The 16,442-nt window shown below is 38.1% G+C and overlaps 2 protein-coding genes across 12 annotated transcripts in view; one reads left to right on the plus strand and one right to left on the minus strand.

Moving 5' to 3' along the window:
* LOC126187977 (stAR-related lipid transfer protein 7, mitochondrial) overlaps window positions 1–16,442 on the plus strand; it is a 132,690-nt gene that overhangs the window by 102,913 nt on the left and 13,335 nt on the right. The window contains exons 6-7 of one of the 4 annotated variants that reach the window (XM_049929374.1): window positions 7,316–7,400; window positions 7,479–8,020. The exons of 2 other annotated variants lie outside the window; for them this stretch is intronic. In XM_049929374.1, the coding sequence (XP_049785331.1) occupies window positions 7,316–7,400; window positions 7,479–7,651 (258 nt within the window). In that variant the 3' untranslated portion in view covers window positions 7,652–8,020. Of the gene's footprint in view, window positions 1–7,315; window positions 7,401–7,478; window positions 8,021–16,442 lie in introns of those variants that run through there. One more of the 4 variants, XM_049929377.1, reaches the window with a different exon arrangement.
* The window catches only part of LOC126187976 (hexokinase type 2), a 424,860-nt gene continuing 416,163 nt past the window's right edge, over window positions 7,746–16,442 (minus strand). For 6 of the 8 annotated variants that reach the window (XM_049929372.1, XM_049929373.1, XM_049929365.1 and 3 more), the window contains exons 6-9: window positions 12,252–12,441; window positions 10,952–11,107; window positions 10,495–10,771; window positions 7,746–8,464 (exon numbers count right to left, since the gene is read on the minus strand). In XM_049929372.1, coding sequence (XP_049785329.1) covers window positions 8,387–8,464; window positions 10,495–10,771; window positions 10,952–11,107; window positions 12,252–12,441 — 701 coding nt within the window. In that variant the 3' untranslated portion in view covers window positions 7,746–8,386. The remainder of the gene's footprint in view (window positions 8,465–10,494; window positions 10,772–10,951; window positions 11,108–12,251; window positions 12,442–16,442) is intronic. The other 2 variants (XM_049929367.1, XM_049929366.1) reach the window with 2 other exon arrangements.

Here is a 16,442-nt window from a genome sequence, read left to right on the forward strand (position 1 = left end):
AGTTTTCTTGGGAATACCTCTGGCAACGAGGAGTTCACAAGAATAGATTCATTCAGTGCCAAACCTTGAGTTTCAACTTTTTTAATACTGGAATCATTAAAAGCTTCCTTGCACTGTCAAACTGCCAAAGCTTCTGCACTATCAAAGTCATTTACTACCCCTCTAATGGCCTTGTAAAGCAACAGAGCTTCAACCCATGTGCCCCAGTGAGTTAATGGTTCCAGAGGTTAATTTGGTAATTGTTCTTTGTATGTATTGATGTGAGCTGGAGCATTTAGAAACACCTTCTTTGTGGATGAAATTACTTTATTTACATTCACAAACATGGAACGTACTTCTTCAGCAAGGCGATGTACCCCATGAGCAAAGCATGTCACTTGAATCAAATTGGGATAAAATACTCGGAGGGCGTTTCCTGCTTTGATTGTATAGGGAGCAATATCTGAAATAAACACAAACACCCTTTCATCTGCAGAAGATTCTGGAAATATTATTCTAATACCCTGATTCACAAATCTGGCGATCGTAGAATGATTTACTTTTTCAAATTCTTTGCAAGCCGCTAAATAGGAAGAAGAAGGCTCTTCTTTTAAAGCACCAACAATTAAATTTGCATCATAATGGCCCCAAATGTCTGTAGTTTCATTAAGTGAAATCCAGATAATGCTGTCCTTGAGTTAATTGCGTATTTCTTCCGGAACATTTATGTAAATTGTCTCACAATGTTGATTCATCTGGTATATTTTGATTTAAACATTATTTGCACAGGAAGACTTTGAGTATGGGATTGTAAGTATGTGAAGAGAAATATTCCTTGTAATGAATGCTTCACATAGATCCATGTTAAACCAACTTTTTTGATAACCTTTGGACAAATCCTTGCTACTGCAACATGCTGTTGTCAGACTTGTCTTGACAAATTAGTCTATTTGAGCGGCATGGTGCTCATCACACTACACATTGTAAACGCATTCAGATGTGTGAACTGAAACAATGAACGCGCGACTAAAGGCTTGCGTAGTTTAGTTTAATTGTTACCAATGCATACCGTATGACAGCGGAGGGGATTAACCAGGTCTCGGGCGCAGGAAACATTGACTCTGACTCTGTCTGCCTGTTTCTGTAATGATTTCGCTAGGCAGTGGCCTCCTGGTTAGCGACTGAATGCAGTTCTAGGTCGTGGTCAATCTGTGAGACATCAAAACTAGAACGAGCTGGAGACCACCCATCTAAATTTTTAAAATACTGTAAATATAGAGTGAAAATATGCATTGTCACTAGTTTTTAGTTAAAATATGCAATAACCTGTGAAAAAGGAGCCAAATAAGCAAATGCATATAATCCAGTCTCTAGTTATTACATTTCGTTTCTGTATCGCACTCAAAATATTTGCACAACAGTGAAGATATTGACAGCCAGCACTTTTTTGTGGTTTGTAAACACTTTCTTTTAAGTTAAGGAGTTCTTCAGAAGTCACAGCTTACATGTATAGAGAGTGTACATAAAAAACCTTGAACAGCTGCAGTTTCTTAAACAGTAGGTTTCAAATAATTATTTTTAACTTAAGAATACATTACCTCACTATTAAAACATTTCTTCAGTGAACTGGAAGTTTTTAGCACAAGCATCCCCTATGCAGCATTATTGATTTTTAGATAATAGTATGAAAAAGTACATTCAGTTTGGATGCAAACTATGTGGAATAATCACGTAATTATACAACACTTTCAGCAAAAAATGATTCTTTAGAATCTTTTTTCCCCTTCAATTCATTTTTCAGTTTCACTTACTTTCTCCATTGTTTCCTTAGCTGTCCTTCAGAAATTGTTTGACTGACAAGTGCAATGGCCTTAGTTTTCTCTGCTCTGTGACAACTCATCAGCAGATTTTGTTAACTTTCCAACATCAGTTTCTAAACTACTATTTTTTTCTTCCAGAGACTTACTTGGCATTTTTTATTGTCAAGTGTCAAGATATAGCACTTATATCTGCCTAACATGACTTGCTGAAGACAAAAGCTCTGTTGACATTTCCACTTTTACTACACCACCACAAGAGCTGATGTGATCTTTGAGAATAATCAAAGAAATATAAGAAGACTCCCTTAGGTTTTATTTACTGAGAATCCTCTTTCAATGTAGGCGTGCCCATGTGATATCAATAGCATTTTCACAACATCCAATGTTTTCGTATATGCTTCCTTAAACATATATTTTAAAAAATTGAATTTAGAATTCTGGGATAAGAGATAAAAATGCTGTATGGAGCAGATTATAGAAAATGTCTATACTGCAGGATCAAGCTGTCACATTTATCAGGATGAACATATTTGAAACCTTGTTTAGTTACCTGTCCCTTCTCAACATTGGACACATACTCATACTTATTCACTTCATCCCAAATTTCTATGGCTCTTTGCTACTGCTGGACCATTGTCTAACCATCACTGCACAAAATTTTAACTGAAGTTTCCAACACATAATCTTCACACCTTGCAGGTGAATATTTGAACAAATGGTAGACACTGATTAAAATGAAGTCTACATTTCAATTTGCAGCTGCTGCTGCTGCCGCCGCCACCCGTTCCTCCCCCTGTGACTCTTGAATGCAATGCATGTAACCTACAGTTAAGATTACAATTTCCAAAATCCTTTTTCACTTCAGTTTGTAACTGGTCACTAACAGTGGTCTTTCCCTGCAGAAGTCAGTACGGTACCTCCTTTACCACAATTGCATTCAAGTCAGCCATTAATATTTTTGCAGCCTCCATTATTTTCTCTGTGATGATGTATGTTTCCTCTGCGTGTTGGTCATCATGTTCTGAAGTTGGCACATACGCCTGGATAATCTATGTTTTTTACTCCTTTCAGCCATACACAAATAACCCTGTCTCGTGCATAGTCTACATTTTCCACACACTTAGCCTATTTCTTTTATTTGTTCTGGGTAGTGTCTTGAAAGTACAGTTTTCTTCTACTGACACCACAATGGTGGCATCGCAGTTCTGCACATTCCTACTCGTCTCTCTGGTTCATTGTCTTTCCAGTGTTGCTGTTACTGATTGTGTTGCATTTTCATTTGTTAGTGATCTTTCAGAATGTTTAACATAATCTCTGAGCCTGCCAACTGTGAAAGGCATTCTGTAATATGGTTTTTGAATGTATAGAACATTAAGCTAGCTGACATTCGTCCTCAACTTATAGAGATTTATGGTGAAAATGTAATGATTGAGAAAGTGGGCAGCCTTATGTTGTCAATGATGGTTTGGCTGAGAAATTTAACGGGAAAATTCTTGAAAACAGACAATTCACAATAATTCCTTGAGATGAGTTTTCATGAATTTCAAAAACTGTTTTACATCAGATTGTAAAATTTTAAGCAATTTGTGACAAATTGTGTTCCGAAAATGCTTATGGATGTCCACAAAACGAAGCAACTTTACAGTGATGAGGGAGATGATTCTTAAACAGGATTGTGACTAGTGATGAAACTTGAGTTCGTCATGTCCCTCCAGAATCAATACAACAGTCGATGGAGTTAAGGCACTCCAGACCCTCCCAAAAACAAGAATTAGAAACAGCATTGTCAGCACACACAGAAAAATCATGTGCACTGTGTTGTGGGACAGACAGGGCATTCTCTTTCTTGTGTTCCTTCCCACAGGTGAAACTGTCAGTATGGTTGTGGTGAAACAGTGAGAAAACTTGGGCATGGACTGCTCAATCATGGCATTGTGTTGTTTCATGACAATGTACATCCCCGTTCTGCTAGTATCACTCAAAACCTTATTCAACAATTCGGTTGGGAGCATTTCAGTCATGCAGCTTCTGATTACCACTTGTTCGTGAACTTTAGAGGAAGGTGCTTTGCCTAGTCCCTGCCCACCACTTTGAGCCTATGGTCTAGAAAGTCACTGCTGCTTGTGCAGAATGGGCAACACAGCAAGCATGTGGAGCCCACAAACAGCTATACCGATGCCAACTAGAGATGAGAAATGAGGTCTGTCTATTCAATTTAAATACGCTCGCTCTAGGAACATAGCTGCAAATAGTTGTGTTAACGAGTCCAGTGTAGTCTCTAAACAGTATTCGGTTTTTAAAATAAATTTATAGCCATCTTCAAAAAGTTCTGGAAGCAAGTGGTAAGCTGTACAACCCACTCTTAGTCCATAAACATAAGTTGCCATGACCAAAATAATATGAGGATAGTGCACTTTATGGTCATAGGGACACAATGGTGATGTTGCTGAGTGTTTTCTCATGATGGAAGTGGAATAGACAAGTATTCAACCATTTTGTTTGAACACACATGTATTTTATGTCTGAAGCATGGACTATAGTGACTAACATTTTCCACACATCACTCTTCCTCTTGGGGAACACGTTTGTAAATTTTCTCTGTTGCATTTCCTCTTGTCATCTACAGTCTCTCAAAAGACAGCTTTGAAAGAGGCCATCTGATCTCAACAATCAGACATTTTCACCCTTTCAGTGTTACCTCACAACTTTAGCAAGATCCTGCACACTTCAGTAAGAGGGTTGGTGAGAGGAAAGCAACTGCATAGCCAGCATTCTTGTGCTCATACTGACAGAACTGCCATGGGAAGAAGGAAACAAGTGTAGGTAGCACTGAAGGAAAAGTGGTGCCTTGTTTTGAAACGTATGCAGCCCTTGATATTAGACTTACCTGATCTGTTACACAACTCACTGAAACGTCAGTCATGAAGTTATTTTAATTAAATTATAACCAAATTACATGTCTTTCTTCATGATCAGCGTCAAATACTATAACTTCTTTCCTTGTGTAGTGCTTGATGTTTGTCATCTTACTGTGACACACTCACCTGAAGTAAGAACTGTGCTTCCAAAGACTATGTGCTAGAGTCTAAGTCTTACTGTCTTCACTGGGTGGAAATGTGCAGGGATCCACATTAAAAGGGTGTTATGACTTTGCTTACATTTTAATCCACAACTTAATGTCACTTACTTCCTCTCTATAACAGTGAAATAATTCTGTTAGTACAATTTTACAAATCAAAACGGGAGCTCTTTGACAGTGTTGTTCACAGATAATTCATTTATACCCTTGTTCCCTACCCTACAGTGTTTAAAATTTTGGACCATGTAGAGAAATACAGCACCAGTTAGATGTTCTGTTTACTTTTATGCTGCATAGAAGAGTGATGATTATCACACTACAAATGTGTGCTTGTGTCTGTTAGTGTGTGCAAGTGTATACCTGTCCTTTTTTTCCCCCTAAGGCAAGTCTTTCCGCTCCCGGGATTGGAATGACTCCTTACCCTCTCCTTCCCTCTTTCCTGATGAAGCAACCGTTTGTTGCGAAAGCTTGAATTTTGTGTGTATCGATCTGCCAGCACTTTCGTTTGGTAAGTCACATCATCTTTGTTTTTAGATATAAATAACATTGAGGATAGATATTATTCTGGGAGAGCAGAGAGTGGTACTCAGTCTTTGCCATTTTTTATTACATCATTCAACCTTGGGTGAGGGCCATAACTACATGGCTGTTAATCATAAGTGGTGAAGGAAATTTACTGGAAAAACAAGTCTGTACTCCTAAGCCAATACAACAAAAACTAGTAATCATTGGGCATATGCCTGTTGCTTTTTGACTACCTGTTGTGTACTTTTAATTCTCAAAGGAAGTGTGCAATGGTTTTACAGTAAATATGCCATCCAGTCATTTAACTGTCTTTTTGATAGGGAGTAGAGTATTAGACATTCTTGCTGCCCAAGTACAAGAGTTTTTATTCTTGATTCAGAAATATGGAAAAAAATAAGTTCCATGCACTATGAGAATGCATTATGATCTGACCTATTCAGCTCCCTTCATTCATAGGGATTGCAAATATAATCAGGGTGCTTTAAAGGAATTATAAGCTCAGTGTATGGTAGTAGTATTCCAGATTATCTTTACTTGCACTTTTTCTTGTTCACTTCATGTATGCAGCAAGCTTAGAGTATTAAATCCCTTATTATCCTTGCTCTAATTCCATAAACTGGTTCTCTCAGTTGTGAATCTGTATTATTTACGACAATCCAATCAACCGAGTTCGTGTCATAACAGGATCACCCTGTGGCTAAACATGCCTTGGTGCACGGCCAGCACATCTTGGCACAGTGTTACACCGTCCGGGTTATCTGGATACTTCCCACTAACACCAACCTGTCAGAACTCCGGAGATGGGAACTTGCCCTTCAGCATATCCTCTCTTCTCGCTATCCGCCAGGCCTCAATCTCCGCTAATTCCTAATTTCAATCTGCCGCCGCTCATACCTCACCTGTTTTTCAACATCATCTTTGCCTCTATACTTCCGTCCCGACCGACATCTCTGCTCAAACTCTTTGCCTTTACAAATGTCTGCTTGTGTCTTGTATGTATGGATGGATATGTGTGTGTGTGTGCGAGTGTATACCTGTCCTTTTTTCCCCCTAAGGTAAGTCTTTCCGCTCCCGGGATTGGAATGACTCCTTACCCTCTCCCTTAAAACCCATATCCTTTTGTCTTTCCTTCTCCTTCCCTCTTTCCTGACGAGGCAACCGTTGGTTGCGAAAGCTAGATTTTGTGTGTATGTTTGTGTTTGTTTGTGTGTCTATCGACCTGCCAGCGCTTTTGTTTGGTAAGTCTCATCATCTTTCTTTTTAAATATAACAATATTACTTGTCATTCATGGTTAAGAAACTGCATCAAATTTACTAAATTTTCTTTCCAATACAGCCAACAATTTTATTTTAATGTTCAAATTCAAGACAGCTGGTGACCACTTAATTTGATTTAAGTTATTCTAACCAGATCAATCTGTGTGAGGATTACCATTTCGTCAGATGGAGTATCCTATTGGGAATAGGGCCTGCATCACTGAATTATCCTTTCAATGTGACTATATACTAAACCTGAAAAAGGCCTTGAATGCAGTAGGAATTAATGTGCATTAGTAGTCACAGAGCAGTGTTATTTCTGTTGCTAAGGTCAGTAGTTGTAACTGAGTGTATTAGATAATTTATGTAGTACAAACAGTTTGCATTCATTGGGAATTTTAAAATACATGGCGACACCCCGCAAGAGGAAGTAAGTTAATGTTACACAATTTTTTCACTCTGGAAATGATATTATTGCCAGGGTCATCAAACCTTATTATTTCGATCCTCTTACATCCATACCAAATTGAAGAAGGCTTTCAATGGTCTCACTTGTTATGAAAGAAAGAATAGCTAACAATCATACTACGGTGTTAATTTATTGTAACCTATGAAAATATGTGCAAAGCATTACATGGAATTTATTTCTTTCCAGCCTGGAATTGAATTTGTGTTGACATATTTTGACAACCCAGGTGTTTCCATTCCATCTGCACTGTCAGCATGGGTAGCCATGACTGGTGAGTAATACTCAAAAAAGGTATTGATTTACAGTTTCTGTTATAACACTATTATTCTCCATATACTTGGTGTTGCAGGTTTACCAGATTTTCTGTCCAGATTAAGGGCTGCTGCCAGGGAATTAGCTTCAAGGGCAACAGTTGTAAAGGCTGATACCCCAGTAGAAACCAATAATTTGCAAGGAACAGAAGAAATTGTGGATCGAAACAATTTTTTTCAGAAATTGAATGCTGCACGGTTGTTTCTTTAAATGTTTGTTAAGGAGCTTGTATACACTGTACTCTGTTAATGAGGAGATGACTTGTTATAAGTAGAATGTTATACACAAAATGAAGTTAACAATCTTATGTTTGCACACAGCTTTATTTGCGTGTGTTTTATTTAGCTATGAAATCTAATTTAATTATTTACATAATAAACTTGTTTAAAAGCAATTTACACAGGAAGTATTTAATTCTTCCCTTATATGTTTATAAAAATGACTGAATTTCAGCCTTTTACATGTCTAACACGTGCAGAACTAAGTACACAAGTATTACGACACACACACACACACACACACACACACACACACACACACACTCACACACTCACTCTCTCTCTCTCTCTCTCTCTCTCTACAAAACATTAAAAACTCACAAAACCAGAGAATTCATTGTGATCTGTTCCTATGGAACCTATAAAAAAATTTCAAAAGCAACTGGCCTTCAAGTATAACTTTGACCAATTGATCATATAAATTAAAATTTTCACATAATCTCATCATATTCACAGCACACACACATATACATATACATAAATATATAATGCTGCACTGCACCACCAGGGGCTTAATGTCAGTCTTGACAGATGTTGCGGATCATCCAGCTCGTGGTGAAGCTCGTACATTTCAACATCAGACAGTACTTCTGCAGCTTCAACATGCTATAGGAACCCAAAATTGTCTAATATATACAACTGCACCTAAAGGTCTCCAGCATTAAATTCACCGCTCCCTAGTTGCTACAGCTGCTACTAGTGCAGCTCCTCGGCCACTACCATCGTGCGACAGCATCAGATCAAACTGTAAAACAAAAATAGTACACAAAAGAATGATTAGTTATTTCTGGACATTCATTCCAACATTATTATTATTAAAACTTAATCATCGTTCTTGCCTAATACAGGTATGTGCGGTATTAGCAATATGTGTGCAAATTTGTTCATAAAGTATGATGCAACATTTCATTTATAGAAGTTTTAAGTTATGTTGTGTCCTAAAATAATTGACAGATCAATTATCTCAATGATCAATAGTTATCTCAGTAATACACAACTAGACCATTAAGTGCTCATGAATTTGCAGACAATATTTTACAGCCATCAAGCTTTGATCAATAAAGTTTTGATCGAGCTACCATACATTTTTTTTCCAAAACCATTAATGCTTGGTAACCACAAAAATTCATTGATGGACCACGAGCTTATATGTTGCCACTTTGCATCTCACTATCAAGTTGACATTCTAAGAAGATAGCAATTTCTATTATTCTACATCATGGGCTAAGAGGTCTCAGCAAAAAGTAACCAATGGTGTAAATACAGATGTTAACATCCACAGAAAAATTCTGTTGCGGCTCACACTCAGCAAAACAACTTCAATATTCTGCATGCATGCTTCTCCAAGTCAAAATACGATTGTCATTTCCTTGCTAAATGATGTATCTGTCCCTTAAAAGATTGCTGTAATGTTAGCTACTTGACACACAACAGTTTCTTAATTTTTGATGAGTGTGAAGTCAAGCAAACAACTTTTGAACTAACTGCAATAGCATGGATGGGAACAGGCTGAACTGTATATGGCTTGTACTCAACTTCTTACTACCAAAAGGCAAAATATAGAAACAAAGCAAGTTTTAAGTGCTTTCACATGCAATTTTTCCAGCAAAGTAGAGGTGTCAAATATCAAAGAAATGGATACACAATCTGAATATGGAGCTCTGCCTGAGTGATAAGAAGCTTCTACATTCTCTATAGCCAATTACTTTTTGCCAACAGCCCTTCATTTGCTCGTACAATAGAAAATCTCATGTGCGCATTTCGATTACCTCAAAATTATTCTGAAATTTACCAGTTAAGATAATTATCTGCAGAAATTCCAAAAGGTATAGCTTGTGCTGGTCACTTCATCAAAGAAAGGCAACATATATTTTTTCAACAGTCAGTCCTCTGAAATTTATACTTATTAGAGCCTCAAAACTGTAAATGGTGCTTCATTGCCTTGTTTGTTAAAATATGTCCAGAACCTCATCTACGAGTGTGAGAATGTTCACGTGACCATTGATAACAGCATCATTTCGTACAACAAATGCAGCATGTCCGAATCGTTTGTGACTTCTCTGAAAGGACCATCACACCACTTGTAAGGGCACAATTTGACCCCTTTCAAGCTCAGAACAACTGCATCTCCATGGCATGGTTGCTTCACACATTTGCAGTGCACTGAGCTTTCTGGCTGTGAGCATCCCTATTGATGTTATCTGTTGGCAGATGTTGAAACCATTCTCAGCACATCTACTATCCCTCCGCTGGTATATGCCGTCATCAGATTAAAACAGACATCTTTTCAGGTGTACTACTTTTCCTTTTTTGCCTGCTAATCATTCACTGAATGTGGAGCAAGGCTTGGCTGGTTCAAGGAAAGAAGGAGTGTAGGTTGAGCGAGCTTTCAGCAGGTCTTTAGTGATGGGGCACAAGTTCAAGACTTAACGAGGAAATTTCATGTGGCTTTGTAGAAGGAATAATACTGGTACACACTCAAATGATTTGAGAAAATCGTACTAAACTTATGTCATGATGCCGTGATTGTGATGTGAACACTGTTCTCCAACAACTGCTAAGGAGACATCACCCTTTGTCTGTAATGGTAGGGGCAATTTGCAATAATAGATGGACTTAAATGCCATAATGAGCCAGCATTATGAAATTGTAATGTACTCAACACTAAATTTGTACCCAATTATTCTTTCCAGGTATGATGCTCAATTTGTGAAACTTCAAAAGTTTATATAATTCATCAACAGCAAGCTAAGACAAAAGAGAGAAAATTCTTACCTTAATGCCTGGTTTGACAAGCTCAGAAATTTTTTCCACCATAAGATCATGGAAACGAGGGTGGAAACGATAGACTGAGCCGTCAATGCCCACTGTAACATTTTCCTCGTCCATTCTGTTTAGGAGTGTTGCAACACCAGCAGATACCAAATGTGCTGCCCTCCGTGAAACACACTCGCAAATAAACCTCACATTACTGCAGTCTTGGTCTGTTGCATGGTTAAGGCCAAGTTCTTCCAGCACTTGCCGGCAATTTGTGTAACTTCCCCTCTTGTCACTAAAAAAGAAAAATTTCATCAAGTTAAAGAACAAATAATTTTACTTAAAATCAAACTTACCTTAACCATGCATCTAACATTAAATATCACTCTTTTGACAAATCTTGTCAACTAATATTTCATATATGGCGCCTACAGTGTAGTGTTAGCTTTGTGAAAGACACACAGCATCAACATACCTTTCTATTTCAGATACATATTTTGTGAAGAAATTTCCCCTCTTGAAGAGCAGGTTGGAGCCTCTGCCTCCAAATAAGAGATTACTCTTTGTAAATTTTACAAGTGCCAGCCTTACAAGCTCTCCCATGTACATTCCAGAGATCATTTTCTCAAACCTGTAATATAGACAGATCTTTCAGTCATAAAACAGTTTACATGCACAATTTTATGTAATTATGTTAATGAGCATATACTGCAATAGTAAGCAGTTTCATAAAACACCATTTATGATGCATGGCTTTCAACAGAAAATCAAACAATGTTGAGAACAATTTCAAGAACATCTACTTTCAAATTTGCAAGCTACATGTCATTAATAACTTAAACTTCTTGAGGTCACTTCTTGTACTGGCTAGGTCAGGGCATAGACTGGAGGAAGGTGAGGGCATACCATCTGAAACTGGACCATATCAACTGAAGGACTGTGATGTTGAAATCAACTTCAGACTGAAGGCAACTTTATTGCAAATTATTTCTGAGTGTCATTAAACAGAATTCACCACCACACCAGTACAGCTGTGTAAACTACCAGTACCAAAAGCAAGAAATTTAGAGTAATCTTAATGTGTATAAGCAATATACAATTTTATGACAAAAGAGAATATTGCATCAAATATAAACCACAGAATTAATCAAGAAATCTGGAAATATAAGGGGTATAAACTAAAACTTGTTCCACCATCACTGTGTTAAACTTAGGACTTATAAAAATTAATTAATTTCCCAGCTCTCTGGAGATGTGTCCAAGCACACATCGACATAAAATGGTAATTGGCACCTGTTCTTAGTACCATTGTTAAGATTCAGTTTGCACACTTTGGACTTAAAGTATTGTAGAAAGAATCAAATATCCATGTTATTCAACAAAACTAAACATGGTTCATAAAACAGTTAAATTAAGGAGAAGATGGTGTGGATATCTGCAAAGCTCGCCTGCAGCAGTAAAATTATGCTCTGAAGGAAATCGAAGACAAGTAGACTGAGAAAGATATGAGCACCATTTAGGCGTTGTTGCAGCCTAATCCTTAAATAAAAGAAGAATACCAGTACAGTAAATACAAGGACTTCCTCGAAACACCGGTGCAGTCTTGTGCAACTATGGGCAACTATGGGCAAATCCAGAAGCAAGGAGAGGTCTTTCTATCCAGAATGCAAATATATTTGTGTTGCTTACAGAGTTTAGTAGTTCCTTTGCTCCCACCCCCCCCCCCCCCCCCCCATTTTACAATTTTGTGTAAAAATTATTTTTAATTTACTTACAACTGCTTTCCTTTATTTATGGAGTACTGGTCGATCTCTCGGTCATACTCTGTACGCACAATATCAAGCCTTCCATTATCTCCAAATGCTCCCCATTCTGTGTTTATGACAACGTAAGGCTTAGATTTGTCACCATCAAATAATTCTGCATTTTCCACTTTCTCTACATAACATGCATTGCTTCCAGTACCTAAAAATCACAGAAAAAAGTATGAACACTATATAGAAACACTGAAACACTAGCCACTACTCCTGACATGTCCCAGACATTCATAGTGGCAAACAAGTCTGGTGATTATATTGCCCAGGTGAGTGCATGGGCATTGTCCTGTAGGAACCACACATGTCCCTGATGTAGAAATAGTGCCAGAAAGATCTGAATGATGTTCTACTGTCTTCACAAAGTCATTGTAAGCATGGCTCCTCACACAACGATGCCTGGAGATAGCCCTGTATCTCACGTGATACACTCCAGTTACTGCATTTTTATTCAGTCGGAATGCCATCATACGCTGAAAATATACCATATCTAAAATTCAGTTTATCCTATGACTTTTTCTTACCAGTGTCATTTGGAAATGTCTGCAAACTTTACTGGCACAATATAATGCTCTAAACAACAGATCACTGTTTCAGCAACTCAAATACAGTTATGGGCATAGTGTGTCCATGTTCAGTCTGTAATTCCCACTTAATCCACAGCAACAGAGCACCGACTCGTTGTCTTTACTACTATTTTTTCATAGCTCCCTGTATATAAGCTCTAGCTCCCTGTATATAAGCTCATTGGACAAAATATCAGTCATGCCCTTCAAAGAGCACACCTGCCAGGTGATTATATGACCTTCAACTGCTAAATAAATCGTTGCATGTGCCAGTTGGTTGTATGGAATCAGTAGATGGTTCGTAATGGAGCAACAAAAGAATTACAGAAGGGAGCTATTGTGTTTGGACATGCCTATAACCACACCGTGAATGAAGTTGCCTTATTTGTTGGTATATCAACGCTGAGTGTCCAACAAGGATGATGTACCTCTCACAGTCTCGTAACATAGTGGTGTATCAACACTGAATGTTCAACAAGTCTACAAGGATAGTATACCTCTCACAGTCTCATAACATAGTGTAAAAACAGTGGTTGTGACCATAAGAAGTTCATAACCAAGAGGAATTGGAGATAAATTTCATGCTTAGTCAATGACAATCAGTTTCAAACCGACAGCAGTTGCTGCTGTCAGTGGATGCAGCTCCATCTCAAACAGTTTCCAAGGGATTACTTGAAGTGGATATTTGAAGTTAGTCATCATGCATATGACCACTTCTCAAAGTGTTACATAAACCTGCAAGATTTCAGTGGACCAGGCAACACAGGAACTGTACAGTATCTGACTGGTGGCATGTAGTGAGGTCTGACAAGTTGTGGTTTTGCCTCTTTTTTTTTTTTTTAAATGAAGCAAAATGTTGAGTGTAACAGTGCCCTAATGACATGTTTACTTCACCACATATGAAGGATTTAGTTCAGGCTGGAGGTGGTTTCTGTTGTTTAGGGGATGTTTTTCGAACCATGACTCAAGCTCGCTCATTCAGATTACCAAGAACATGAACAAGGATGTTTATTTCAACATTCCTAGTGAGCAAGTGTTGCTCTTTCTTCTACATCTTCTTCCTCTCCTGTCTTCCAGGGTTACAGCTATGTTTACAGGTACTACTACAAATGAAATGACACAATTTCAGAGGCTTTACTGATCTCATACAGGTAGGATATTATGTATATAGACTGAAGCGGCAAGTGAAAATTTGTACCAAGGCTGGGAATCAAATTCAGGTCTCCTGCTGACTACGCAGGTGTGTTAGCCACTAAGCAACTGTGGCACAGCCAGTACACACCCTTTGCCTATACCTATTTTGACTACCATCAAATTATCAGTTAGTATGAATGGGCATAGGCAGAGGGTATATACTGGCAACGCGCAATATCCTGTTGCAGAGCATGCTCTACAGCATGGCATTCATCACCTCAGCACCTGCTTCACCACACACGCCACCTGGATTCTTCCCCCAGACCCCAGTCTCTCAGAATACTGCAGGTGGAAACTACCACAACAACATGTCGTTGGTTCTCGCCACCCACCTGGCCTTAATTTATGTTAATTTCTTCCGTCTCAGCATTTCTTCACTGTAACTACTCTTTGCTTCACTTGTTTTAGTTTTCTACATCTTTCATTGTCTTTCCCGTCTATTTTTCACCACCCCCTCCCACCTCTGTTACTGTACAATGCACTTAAATTTTCACTCCTATTAGCTCATGCATAATGTTTAAGCAGTAACCTCTGCCTGCACATTACCCTGTCATGATGACAGGGTAATGTGCAGACAGAGGTTACTGCTTAAATACTAAAAATAAATAATAAAAATATTAAAAATACACAGCAAGTCTCATAACAATGTCTTCACATTTCAATATGCACATAAACAATATATTTCTGAGTAAACAAATTTCTTTGCCAAGCCTGTAAATTGAGCAATCTTTCACCAAGACGGGAGCCACCTTTTTCTACATATCACTGTGAATAGCATTTTGGCTCCCTTGTTGTCTTGACTACGTCCTGTCCACTTTTTCACTTAATTTTCTTTCCATGTGGCTCACATCTGTATTTTTTCCCGTTCTCTACCTTTTAGGAAGATTAGGAGGAGGGGAGTGGAGGTTACAGTGGGGCTGGGCTGTTCAATCTTATTTTAGTTAATTCTACACTTACATCATTACTCCACAATTCACACCTAAGTGTGTGGCAGAGATTTCGTAGCACTGCTTTCAGACTATTTCTCTGACTTCCCATTCTCAAATAGCTTGTGGAAAAAATTTACAACTAAACCTTTGGTGCATGATTTTTCTTATTTTATCACACCGTTCATTCCCCCCTATGTAATTGAGAGTGAACAGAAATGTTTTAGCATTTGGAGAAGATAGTTGCTGTTTGTAACATCACATAAAGATCCTGTCACAACTAAAAGAGCTTTCGTTTCAGTGACTGCCACCCCAACTCCCATATCATAATCATGGTACACCTTCCCCTATTTCATAGTAACACAATAAGAGTTGCCTTTCTTTCAACTTTTTCAGTTGTCTTTGCCAGTCCCTATCAAGAAAGGACCCCATACAACACAGGAGTGCTCCAGAAGAGGATGGACAAGCACAGTTTAGGCAGTCTCTTTAGTAGATTTGTTGCATCTTCCAACAAAATGCAATCTTTGCTTCATCTGCCCCATAACTTTTTCTGTATGATGTTCCATTATAAATTTATTCCACTAAATACCTTGGTATTACAATTATGAATGACAACCTATAAGTTTGTGTGATTTATTGTGCAACTGAAATGTAACAGAACTTTTTTTAATACCCAGATGTGGCAAGAAACCTTATATTCTTCAGAGTTAATTGGCTTTTCTCCCACCATGCAGATATCTTACTCGAGTCATATGGTGATTTATTTTGATTAGTAGGCAGTAAATGACAGCATCTGCTATAAACATCCTAAGATGGCTGCTCAGATTGTCAACTAAATCATTTAAGAACAGCAGAATGGCTCTTCCTTGGGAAACCCCAGATCTAACTTCAGTTTCATTAAAAGACTTCCAATCATTTACTACAAACTGTGACCTTTCTGACAGTAAATTATAAATCCAGTTGCTAGCTGAGATGAAACTATGTATGCACGCAATTTGAGTAGAAACCCCTTGTGAAGAACGGTGCCTTCTGGAAATCGTGAAGTATGGAATCAACTGGAATTCCCCTGTCGATAACCCTCATTACTCTTTGTGTGCAAAATGCTGGTTGTATGTCAGTAGAGTGTTTTTGTCTTTGTATTTCTTAATGTTGGAACACAGTATGTGTTCCAAAATCCTACTAAAATTGTTGTTGTTGTTGTGTCCAAAGACTGGTTTGCTGCAGCTCTCCACGCTACCCTATCCTTTGCAAGTGTCTTTATTGCTGAATATCTACAGCTGTCTGCATCCCTTAGAACCTGCTTGCTCCCCTACAATTCTCTCCCCTCACCCTTCCTCTGTTTCCCTCTGTTACAAAACTGACAATCACTTGAAGCCTAACGTGTCCAATCAACTTATACTTTTCTTTAGTCAAGTTGTGCCAGAAGTTCCTTTTTTCCTCATTTTGATTCAGCATGTCCTCATTAA

Source organism: Schistocerca cancellata, chromosome 5 (assembly GCF_023864275.1).
Source record: "Schistocerca cancellata isolate TAMUIC-IGC-003103 chromosome 5, iqSchCanc2.1, whole genome shotgun sequence".
Lineage (NCBI taxonomy): Eukaryota > Metazoa > Arthropoda > Insecta > Orthoptera > Acrididae > Schistocerca > Schistocerca cancellata.